Below are 12,702 nucleotides of genomic sequence, written 5' to 3' on the forward strand. Positions count from 1 at the left end.
TAAACCTTTTGCTCTAAATTAAATTTTACTGTTTATATATCTCTGTAAATAAAATTGTTAATGTTTGCTTGTTATTGCTTAATAAAAATGGTATCACGCTGAATGTTGTCTTCTGCAAGTTTTTAAAAACTGTGTTTCTGAGACTCATGAATATCTTGCATATAGCTGTATGTGTGTGCAGTGTGTGTGCTCAGTCTCAGTTGTGTCTGACTGTTTGTGACCCCATGAACTATAGTCCGTCAGGCTCCTCTGTCCATGGGATTATCCAGGAAAGAATACTGGAGTGCGTTGCCATTTCCTCCTCCAGGGGATCTTCCTGACCCAGGGATGAAACCTGCATCTCCTAAATTGGCAGGCAGATTCTTTACCATTGACACACCTGGGAAGCGTGGCATTGTTGTATGTAGTATTCTATTATGTAGGTATACCACTATTTATTTATCCATTCTCCTATCCACGGACATTGGTTTATTTCTTGTTTTATGTTACTACCATCTGTATTGCCATGAACATTGTAAAGGAAGGTGAATATCTTTTGAAATATTTCTTTGCTCTTGGTGCTTTCTTTTTTGTGGAATACCTGATTTGCCTTTTTCTGTTTTTCCATAATATATTCTGTCTTTTTAAAAAAATGATTCATAGTTCTGGCTAATAATGTTTTGGTGGTCAGTTATATGTATTGAAAATGTCGAGCTGTCTTTTTATGGCGGCTTTTGTAACATAATGCATTTTCACCTAAATTGTCTAAAAATAAGAAAAGGCCACTGGTATTTGCTTAGAGTCACAAAGTTGGTCAGTGGTACAGCAGCTGTTGGCAGTGACTTGCAAATAATAGTAGGGAAAAGGGGGTGAGACAGCTGAAGTTTAGATAAGCCAGTAAAAGTAGAAAAGAATCTTTTTTGAAATGACTTTCCAAAACTAGAGACTAAGGACTGGGGATTATGTCAGCTTAATGGATGAATGTGGAAGAGGTATGAACATAGAAAGATGCTGATACAGAAGAGTTACACTAATCTGCTTTTTGATTTTGAAACTTTGATTAATATTTAGTGTGGGCTTTAGGCTTTTAATGGTATAGGATCTTTTCCAATTCTGGCTGTGTATCTTAGGGATTATCTAATTACACATATAGCTAATTAGAAGTTTCATTCTTATTCCTACAAGGAAATGTGGTAATTGTTAGTGAGTTATAGTAAAAGCATTTAATGACAAGGAGGTTTTTTCCTTATCTTTTAGAAGACAGGAAAATTAAGCTGTTTTGTACACTGAATATTGTAGTGCCATGTATAAAAATATTTATTTATTTGACTGTGTTTGGTCTTAGTTGTGGCCCGCAGGATTTTCACTGAATCATGAGGCGTTTTTCATTGTGGTGCAAAGACTCTAGTTGGGCACATGGGCTCAGTAGTTGCGGTGCTCTGGTTCAGTTGCTCTGTGGCATATGCGACTGTAGTTCCCTAACCTGGAATCAAACCCTTTCCCACACTGCAAGGCAGATTCTCAACCACTGGACTACCAGGGAAGTCTCCACCTCGTGGTTTTTATATGATGATGACAAGAGGGGGACTTCCCTGGTGGCTCTATGGTAAAGAATTTACCTGCCAATGCAGGAGACATGGGTTCTATCCCTGGGTTGGAAAGGTCCCCTGGAGAAGGAAATGGCAACCCGCTCCAGTATTATCATGTGGGAAATCCTGTGGACAGGAGCCTGGCAGGCTGCTGTCCGTGGGGTCACAAAAGAGTCGGACAAGACTTTGCAAATAAACAACAGCAACAAGACATGAGATGGAATCAAACAACACAAGTTATATAACTCAAACATACAGTTTTTTTTTTTTTGGCCCAGTCATTTCTGTTGTCTGAGCAAGATAGTTGAATGAGTGCATGAAATGTTTTTAGTTCTTTATGTAATCATTAAGTGATTTTAATTACAGTAAATATGTTTTAATGTAATTAAGAATAGTTATCACTACTCAAATATGTTGATTTAAATACTGTTACATAATTAAAGGTAATATAAGTTTCGTGGATGAGAATTCTGCTAATATGTCACTTAACTTGTAGGTAATTTTTTTAATATCCTGGTATTAAATGAGGTGCATGAGTTTGTGGTGAAGGCTGTGCAGCAGTATTCAGAGAACGCAGTATTACAAATCGCAGCACTCAGCTGTTTAGCGCTCCTCAGTAAGTAACTTCACTAACAAGGAAATTCTTTCAGGCGCATTTGATCTTGAATGTTAACATTATAACAAGAAAGTTTTATATAAAGAAGGAACCCTTAATGCTTTTTCTTTTCCTACTTTTACACATTTTCTCATGGAGGATACTTTCAAGGGAATTAAGGTTGTGATAAGAGGGATGGTATGGGGAGGGAGGAGGAGGAGGGTTCAGGATGGGGAACACATGTATACCTGTGGCGGATTCATTTTGATATATGGCAGAACCAATACAATATTGTAAAGTTAAAAAGTAAAAATTAAATTAAGAAAAAAAGAAACTGAGAAAAAAAAATAAAGTTGTGATAAATATCCCAATTCAGATATCAGTGAATACATCCTTGATTTAGCTTTATTATCAGCAGTTCATTTTCTTAATTAATCTTCCTCTAGCCTATTAGTTTTGTTTGGTACCCTCTCCCTCATCTGATTTATCTACATGGAATAGCAATATGATAAAGTGTGTAATATATTAAAGAGGTCTTTTAATTAACCAGTGCTCTGTTGATGTTTGAAAATAATGGTCTTAAGAGTTGGTCACTTGAACGTATACTTAAGTTTTATGTTTACATTTTTTCAAAGCTGAGACCATTTTCTTAAATCAAGACTTAGAGGAAAAGAATGAGAATCAGGAGAATGACAATGATGAAGAAGATAAATTGTTTTGGCTGGAAGCCTGTTACAAAGCATTAACTTGGCATAGAAAGAACAAGCATGTGCAGGTTAGACACTGTCATAAATTTTATAGTCCTTCAAAATTTTTTGTTCAATAGTTTATTTTTTGACAGGTTTCTTTTTTCCCTTTCCGAATCCAGGAGGCTGCCTGTTGGGCCCTGAATAATCTCCTTATGTATCAGAACAGTTTACACGAGAAGATCGGAGATGAAGATGGCCAGTGAGTAGTTGTGATTTTATATGATAGAAAATTTTAGTCATATTTTTAATCAATTCACTGAAATTTTTATTGTTCGAAATATTTTTGGTATAGGTATTTATATTAAATGTTGCCATAAAATACTTGTGGATATATAATATTTTGATGCCTGTTGTCTTCAATATTTAGTAAAACTCTCTGTGTGAGAGTTATTATGGGGAAATTTAGAATCAAGAGTCATTCAGTAAGTTATGAATCATCAAAAAAGAACCTTTCAGTTTTCTGGCTAATAATTTATAAGTACTAATTATTCTCAACTGACAGAAGTTGCAGAGCCGCCTGTGACCTTTTCTATTGTGGTTACTAGCCAGGAGGTTGTCAATATCAGTAATTAGATATGGTTAGAAGCCTCCTTTAGTGACTCCCCACTTTATGTGGTGGTGTTAACCTGTCTTGTCTTGAGAGGGTTATTTGTATAACTGTCAGTTCTTGAGGATGCTTTCTATGGAGCTCCATTTAAACATCATAAGACCAGACAAAGATGCACATTGTAACCAGGAGTTCTGTATGTCTGATTTGTTTCATATCCATGAGCAACTGCTTCTGTTTGTACTGTTGGCTCTGCATAGCCTCTCAATTTTAAATTTTGAATGCCTTACCTTGGATATTTAAATAGTATTATCTGCACCTCAAATTCTGACAACCTGTTTCCATAGTGACGTGAAGTGAAGGTCTCTCATTCGTGTCTGACTCTTTGTGACCCCCTGGACTATACAGTCCATGGAATTCTCAAGGCCAGAATGCTGGAGTGGGGAGCCTTTCCCTTCTCCAGGGAATCTTCCCAACCCAGGGATCGAACCCAGGTCTCCCGCATTGTGGGCAGATTCTTTACCAGCTGATCCACAAGGGAAACCCAAGAATACTGGAGTGGGTAGCCTATCCTTTCTCTGGGGGTCTTCCCAACCCAGGAATCGAACCAGGGTCTTCTGCATTGGAGGTGGATTCTTTACCAACTGAGCTATTAGGGAAGCCCTCATTTCCATAGTGATCTACTGCCAATTAGAAGGCAGTTAATGACAGATTCTATTTATTTAAATGTTTCTAGTTTGAATGGAAACTGTAAATTTTGAAAAATATGTGTTAAACCAGCCTTCTAATCTGCTTTGAGCAATCTTTTAAAGAAGTTAGGATAAGGTTGGTTCATTCTGCAATATATAAAAATTTCAGTTCATAGATACTAATCCCTTAAAACTCACAGGAGATTGTTAAAATAAATACATCATTAAAACATATTTATGCTCTAAATTAAAAAATTTCATTCTACTTCTTTATGATTCTTAATTTTTCCTTTCTTGCTTATATCATCTCCTTTTTCTCACTTAATCTTTTTACTCTTAGCACTTATTTATATATCTACCGAGTCTTCTTTCTCCTTCTACTGCTTATCTACTTTGAAGAAACAGAAACACTACTTTATTATGTATTTGAATATAATGTAAATAGAACACTGCTCTCCTGTGAGTAGAAGTGGCATAAAATACTGTTTATCTGCCCTTATTGGTTGTTAGATTAGATAACAGTAAGTGAATATTTGAGTTAATTATTAAAGAGATTACTATTAATGTTGTGATTGAATTTGTGAAAGGTTCCCAGCTCACAGGGAAGTGATGCTGTCCATGCTGATGCACTCTTCATCAAAAGAAGTCTTCCAGGCATCTGCAAATGCTTTGTCAACTCTGTTAGAACAAAATGGTAAGAGGTACACCATATTTTTTAGTATAATGAAACATGTTTTGTGGTATTTTTAAAATTATAAAAGCGATAATTATAAAAACTTCAAATATGTAAATATATATGTATATCGGATATATAGATATATTGACAAATAGGTAAAAAGAGAAAGAAGAAAATAACATTTTGATGCTTTTCTTCTGGATTTATGTGTATGTACTTACACATGACATATACAATACATTTTATGTTTTTTGGAGAAATGGGATGCTATTATAATCTTTTATAACCAAATTTTACATTTCTTTTTTTATGTTGCTAAATATAAATTCCCACATTACCATTTTTGATGGTTGTGTAGTTTCCCAATGCATACCTATGTCCTCATTTATGTTCCAGTTTCTTATGGATGGACTTTTAGCTTGTGTCCAGTGGTCTTGTTTTGAATATTTGTAACAGTAGCCAAATGGTCACTTTTCCACCCCAGTTTTTTTTATACACTGTTCCTGTGTTTTTTTCTTAGGAATGCAGTGGATAGAGAGAGAGTCACCATTATAAAATATTCTAAAATTGTCCATTATAAAAATTTAAAAAAATAGTCCTTTACATGTAAATCTTACAGCTTTCCATTATTTAGGAGAGAAAAATAGCTGTTATACCTTTGGAAGAACTCTTGAGGTTTAGAATTGAGGCTCAGGCTGCTCTTATTAGGGCTCAGCCCTAATAAATAGGAAATACGGCCAGAAAATCTTGGGAGAAAACTAATCATAAAAGCATTAGGACTTGGCAGCTCTTGAAGGATATTCTTGAAGGGAGAAAAATACAGAAGAACACTGAAAGCTTGAAAAAAAAGACCAGTGTTAGCATCAGCTTTTAGTAGAGAACCCGAGTAGAGTGAAAAAAGCCTCCTCATGCATGTTTCTGTACACGGTTATTTAAGTCAGATCAAGAGGAAAATCACTTCTTTGTTTTCATTCTTTCTCACTTCACCTCTGATGGCACTGAAAAGGCCATCATAAAAGGCTTGGGCTGGCCAAGCCCTGAGAGATTGATCCGGGTTGCTCTCAAAGGATAATGAGTCCGTGGAAGTGGCAGAAAGGGGAGCTGCTCTTCTTGAGTCTCCCTTCCTCTGCTGTGCAGAGGCCTGGGTTGTGGGGGTATGTGTGGGGGTCTCACTCTTGAAAATGAACACTGGACTTTGCTGCTTTTGTTGAGGCACCTTAGAGAGGAGACAGCCGGAGAAGGCAATGGCAACCAACTCCAGTACTCTTGCCTGGAAAATCCCATGGATGGAAGAGCCTGGTAGGCTGCAGTCCATGGGGTCGCGAGGAGTCAGACACGACTGAGCGACTTCACTTTCACTTTTCACTTTCATGCATTGAAGAAGGAAATAGCAACCCACTCTAGTGTTCTTGCCTGGAGAATCCCAGGGATGGCAGAGCCTGGCGGGCTGCCATCTGTGGGGTCTCAGAGAGTCCGACACGACTGAAGCGACTTAGCGGCAGCAGCAGAGAGTAGACAAACCTTTACCACGTACAAAACACATTGTGCTGGTGCTGTAGTTCTTAACTCCATGGGACTATTTGATATGTCAACAAAACAACCAAGATTTTGTGAGATTTAAACTTCTGCTTTTTTTTTTTTTAAAGGACTATTTTATACAAATAGACACATACATGTAACAGTCATGGAGAGACTAGCCAAAGCTACTACAGTACTCATTTCTGTAATTGGTCACCAGGTGACAGCTGGTGTGTGTATATATATAAAGTTAGTATTTATAGTTTCTGTTTTCATCTCCTCATTCCATATTTCCCTTTCCCTCAATTGGAACTTGCATGGCTCCTGGTTCTGGAGTGACCCGAACCTTCAGCCATGAAAGGTCAAAGTCTTCAGTCATACTGCCTTTTCTGGTTGCTGTACTTTTTTTTCTTTGTTTTTGTTTTTATTGAAGTCTAGTTGATTTGCAGTGTTGTGTTAGTTTCAGGTATATAGCACAGTTAGACATACATATGCTGTGTGATAAGTCGCATCAGTCGTGTCTGACTCTTTTTGACCTAATGGATTGTAGCCTGCCAGACTCCTCTGTCCATGGGATTCTCTAGGCAAAAATACTGGAGTGGGTTGCCGTATCCTCATCCAGGGGATCTTCCCGACCTGGGGATTGAATCCATGTCTCTTATGAATTCGGCGTTGGCAGGCAGGTTCTTTACCACTGTTGACATGTGGAAAGCCTTTTATACATACATACATGCATCAGTTCAGTTCAATTGCTCAGTCGTGTCTGACTGTTTGCGACCTCATGGAATACAGCATGCCAGGCTTCCCTGTCCATCACCAGCTCCCGGAGTTGAGCTGGCCTAAAACTAACAAAAACTAACATCTATTGAGTCAGTGATGCCATCCAACCATCTCATCCTCTGTCGTCCCCTTCTCCTCTCACCTTCAATCTTTCCCAGCATCATGGTGTTTTCAGATGAGTCAGTTCTTCACATCAGGTGGCCAAAGTATTGGAGCTTCAGCTTCAACATCAGTCCTTCCAATGAATATTCATGACTGATTTCCTTAAGGATGCTGTGGTTTGATCTCCTTGCAGTCCAGGGGACTCTCAAGAGTCTTCTCCAACACCACAGTTCAAAACATCAATTCTTCTCACCTTTCTTTATAGTCCAACTCTCAGATCCATACATGACTACTGGAAAAACCATAACCTTGACTAGATGGACGTTTATTGGCAAAGTAATGCCTCTGCTTTTTAATATGCTGTCTAGGTTGGTCATATCTTTTCCTCCAAGGAGCAAGTGTCTTTTAATTTCATGGCTGCAGTTACAATCTGCAGTGAGTTTGGAGCTCAAAAAAATAAAGTCTCTCACTGTTTCCACTGCTTCCCCATCGATTTGCCATTAAAAATGATGGGACTAGATGCCATGATCTTAGTTTTCTGAATGTTGAATTTTAAGCCAACTTTTTCGCTCTCCTCTTTCACTTTCATCAAGAGGCTTAGTTCTTCTTTGGTTTCTGCCATAAAGGTGGTGTCATTTGCATATCTGAAGTTATTGATATTTCTCCCAGCAATCTTGATTCCAGCTTGTGCTTCATCCAGCCCAGAGTTTCTCATGATGTATTCTGCATATAAGTTAACTCAGCAGGGTGACAATATACAGCCTTGATGTACTCCTTTTCCTATTTGGAACCAGTCTGTTGTTCCATGTCCAGTTCTAACTGTTGCTTCCTGACCTGCATATAAGTTTCTCAAGAGGCAGGTCAGGTGGTCTGGTATTCCCATCTCTTTAAGAATATTTCACAGATTGTGGTGATCCACACAGTCAAAGGCTTTGGCATAGTCAATAAAGCAGAAATAGATGTTTTTCTGGAACTCTCTTGCTTTTTCGATGATCCAATGGATGTTGGCACTTTGATCTCTGGTTCTTCTGCCTTTTCTAAAACAAGCTTGAATGTTTGGAAGTTCACAGGTTATGTACAGCTGAAGTCTGGCTTGGAGAATTTTGAGCATTACTTTGCTAGCATGTGAGATGAGTGCATTTGTGTGGTAGTTAGAGCATTCTTTGGCATTGCCTTTCTTTGGGATTGGAATGAAAACTGACCTTTTCCAGTCCTGTGACCACTGCTGAGTTTTCCAGATTTGCTGGCATATTGAGTGCAGCACTTTCACAGCATCATCTTTTAGGAATTGAAATAATTTTCCATTATAGGTGAGATAGAAATACAACATATTATACAAATTATTGAGTATAGTTCCCTGTGCTGTACAGAAGGTTCTTGTTGGTTATCTATTTTATATATAGTACTGTGTTGGTTGCTGTAATTTTCAGTTCACTTTTACTGTTGCGGATGGAGGTATCAAGAGGCTCCTCAAGATTACTTTGGATCTCAGACAGGCTTCCTGTAGCCACTGTGTAGTAGCAACCTCTCTCTTCTTGGTAAATGGATCAATTGCATCAGCTGTGAGCTTAATCCCTTTTTTTATACTGGTAGTTCAGTTCATAAAGAGCCTATAGTGACCAGGTAGACGTCACATGCTCTGATTAGCTGGTACCATGCTCTGATACCATTGATATGTCCCCGGATGAAAGCTTGTCCTGCTCCATGTGCTTCATGCAGAACAGTGGTATTTTACTTAGAAGATGTACAGTTTTTACTTAAAAATTTTTTTTGTTCTTTTTTCTTCAATTTTCATTGTAATTTAATTGATGTAAAGTGTTGTATGAGGTCATCCCTGGTAGCTCAGAAAATAAAGCATCTGCCTACAATGCGGGAGACCCGGGTTCGATCCCTGGGTCGCGAAGATACGCTGGTGAAGGCAATGGCAACCCACTCGAGTATTCATGCCTGGAAAATCCCATTGACCGAGGAGCCTGGTAGGCTACAGTCCATGGGATCACAAAATAAGTTTAAGGTGTACAGCACAATGATTTGAATTACTTAACTCAGTAAATGATTAGTCCAGTAAGTTTAGTGAAGATCCATCATATCATATAGATGCAAAATGAAAGAAAAACAAAAAAATGTTTTACTTGTGATGAGGATTAGGATTTATTCTCTTAACAGTTTTCATATATAACATACAACAGTATAACTTATATTAATTATGTTGTACTTTGCAGCCCTAGTATCTGTTTTATAGATGGGAGTTTGTACCTTCTTACCACCTTCATTCAGTACCCCCTTCTTTTGGTAACCACAAATATGATCTCTTTTTCTGTTAGTCTGTTCTTGAAATATAATTGCCCTGTTCAGTTCAGTTCAGTTGCTCAGTCGTGTCTGAGTCTTTGCGACCCCATGAATTGCAGCACACCAGGCCTCCCTGTCCATCACCAACTCCTGGAGTTCACTCAGACCCACGTCCATTGAGTCGGTGATGCCATCCAGCCATCTCATCCTCTGTCGTCCCCTTCTCCTCCTGCCCCCAATCCCTCCCAGCATCAGACCTGTAGCACCCTATAATTTCTAGGTTCACAATACAGTGCTTTGATATTTCTGTACATTACAAAATGGTCATCATGATAAGTCTAGTTATCATCTATCATCATACAAAAAATAGTACATTATTATAGATTATATTTCCATGCTGCACTTTCATCCCTATGACTTCTTTATTTTGTAATGGGGAGTCTGTACCTCTTAAGTTCCTTCCCCTATTTCACTTATCCCCCACTATCCTCTGCTCTGGCAACCACCAGTTTGTTCACTGTACTATGAGCATGTTTCTGTTTTGTTTGTTCAGTTCTTTTGCTTTTTAGGTTCCCCATAGAAGTAAAATTATACAGTGTTTTTCTCTGTCTGAATTATTTCACTTAGCATAACTCCCTTTCACCTTAACATAAGGTCTGTCAGGCAGCAGCAAGTGGCAAGATTTTATTTTTTTTCATGGCTCAGTAATATTCACATCTTCTTTATTTATGCATCTATCAATGAGCATTTAGGTTGCTTATGTATTTTGGTTACTGTGAATAATGCTACAATGTACATATAGGTCTATATACCTTATTTCTTTTTTAAAACAATTTTTATTGAAATATATTTGAGTTATAATGTGTTAGTTTCAGGTATACAGCAAAGTGATTCAATTATACTTACATATATATGTTTTATATATATATATATATATATATACACACACACATACACACACACATACACACACACACATATATATATGTTTTCTTTTTTACGGTCTCTTCCATTATAGGTTATTATAAAATATTGAGCATAGTTCCCTGTGCTATATAGTAGGTCCTTGTTGGTTATCTATTTTATATATAGTAGTATGTATATTTTAGACCCCAACTCCTGATTTATCCCTTCCCCACCCTTTGGTAACCATAAGTTTGTTTTCTATGTCTGTGAGTATGTTTCTGTTTTGAAAATAAGTTCATTTGTTTCACTTTTTTAGATTCCTTACATAAATAATATCATGTCTGTCTTTTTTTTGTCTGGCTCACTTCACTTAGTATGACATATATATTTGTGAATTAGTGTTTTTGTTTTCTTCGGTAAATATCCAGGAGTGGAATCATTGGATCATACAGTAGTTCTGTTTTTTGAACTGTGTCCATACTATTTTCCATAATGTTTGCACCAATTTGGATTTCTACCAACCGTTCATGAGGATTCCTTTTTCTGCACATCCTTGCCAACATTTGTTATTTGTGCTTTTTTTTGATGACGGCCATTCTGACAGTTGTGAGGTGATAAATTTTTATGGTTTAGATTTGTATTTCCTTGAGGATTAGTAATGTTGAACATCTTTTCGTGTGTGTTGGCCATCCCCAAGTCTTCTTTGAAAAATGTTTATAGGGTCCTCTGCCCACAGTTTAACTATGTTGTTTTTCTGATCTTGAATTTTATGAATTCTTTGTATATTTTGAATATGAACCCCTTATTAGATATATCATTTACACATATCTTCTTCCATTCAGTAGGTGGTCATTTCATTTTGTTGATGTTTTCCTTTATTGGGAAAAAGGTTTTTAGTTGAATGTTGTCCCATTTATTCATTTTTACTTTTCATTCCCTTGCCTGAGGAGACAGATTGAAAGAAAAATATTGCTAAGATCAGTGTCAAAGAGCATTCTGCTTCTTTTCTTTTTGGAGTTTTATGATTTCAGGTTTTCATCTAATTCTTTAATCTGTTTTGAGTTTATTTTTGTATATCATGTGAAAAGAAATCTAGCTTGATTCTTTTGTATGTAGTTGTTCAGTTTTCCTAACACCATTTATGGAATAAGCTGTCTTCCCCATTGTATATTTTTGCATACTTTGTTGGAGATTAAATGAACATGTAAGTTTTCTTTTCTGGGCTCTCTAAACTGTTCCATTGATTTATGTGTCTGTTTTTTTTTTTGGCCAGTATCGTATTGTATTGATTCCTATAGCTTTGTAGTATAGTTTGAAATCAGGGTGCATGCTACCCTCAGTTTTGTTCTTTTTCAAGATTTTGGCTATTTGTGGTATTTTGTGTTTTCATACAAGTTTTAGAATGGTTTGTTCTAGTTCTGTGAAAAATGCCATTGATGTTTTGATAGCGATTGCACTGAATCTGTAGATTGCCTAGGATAATTTGGTTGGTTTAGCAGTATTAAATCTTCCAATTCATGAACACAGTATAGCTTTTCATTTGTTTGTGTCATCTTCATTTTCTTTCACCAGTGTCTATAGTTTTTTGAGTATAGGTCTTTTACATCCTTAGTTAGATTTATTCTATCTAATACAGTTGTATATGGAATTGTTGTCTTAATTTCCCTTTCTGACTGTTCATTCTTAGTATACAGAAACATAGCATATTTCTGTATATTAATTTTGCATCTGCAACTTTACTGAGTTCATTTATTAGTTCTAGTATTTTTGGTGGCATCTTTAGAATTTTCTTTATACATATCATGTCATCTGCAAACAGTTTCAGTCCCCTCCCATTTTGATTCCCTGTATTTCTGTCTTTTGTGGCTGGTGCTTCTAATACTGTGTTGAATAGACATGAAGTGAGTGAGCATCCTTGTCTTTTTCCTGATCTTAGAGGAAATGTTTTCAGCTTTCCTGATTGAGTATGGTATTGGCTATAGGTTTTTCATATAAGGGCTTTATTATGTTGAGATATCCTCCCTCTAAACTCATTTTGTGCAGAGTTTTTATCATAAATTGATACTAAATTTTATCAAAACTTGTTTTTGCCTCTTGGTATCATCATATGCTGTTTTTCTTCTTCAGTTTGGTAGTGTGGTATATCACATTGACAGATGTGAATATTGAGCCATCTTTGTATCCCTGGGATGAATCATGTTGTATGATTCCTTTAATGTATTGTTGAATTCAGTTTGCTAATATTTTGTTGAGGATTTCTGCATCTATGCTCATCAGTGATAT

General features: G+C 36.7%; 1 protein-coding gene across 3 annotated transcripts in view; it reads left to right on the top strand.

Annotated features, from left to right (window-relative positions):
- Positions 1-12,702, top strand: part of LRRK2 (leucine rich repeat kinase 2) — a 206,443-nt gene that overhangs the window by 21,884 nt on the left and 171,857 nt on the right. For all 3 annotated transcript variants that reach the window (XM_055580817.1, XM_055580809.1, XM_055580824.1), the window contains exons 8-11: positions 2,065-2,184; positions 2,799-2,938; positions 3,032-3,111; positions 4,736-4,842. In XM_055580817.1, coding sequence (XP_055436792.1) covers positions 2,065-2,184; positions 2,799-2,938; positions 3,032-3,111; positions 4,736-4,842 — 447 coding nt within the window. The remainder of the gene's footprint in view (positions 1-2,064; positions 2,185-2,798; positions 2,939-3,031; positions 3,112-4,735; positions 4,843-12,702) is intronic.

This window comes from Bubalus kerabau, chromosome 1 (genome assembly GCF_029407905.1).
Source record: "Bubalus kerabau isolate K-KA32 ecotype Philippines breed swamp buffalo chromosome 1, PCC_UOA_SB_1v2, whole genome shotgun sequence".
NCBI classification, from domain to species: domain Eukaryota; kingdom Metazoa; phylum Chordata; class Mammalia; order Artiodactyla; family Bovidae; genus Bubalus; species Bubalus kerabau.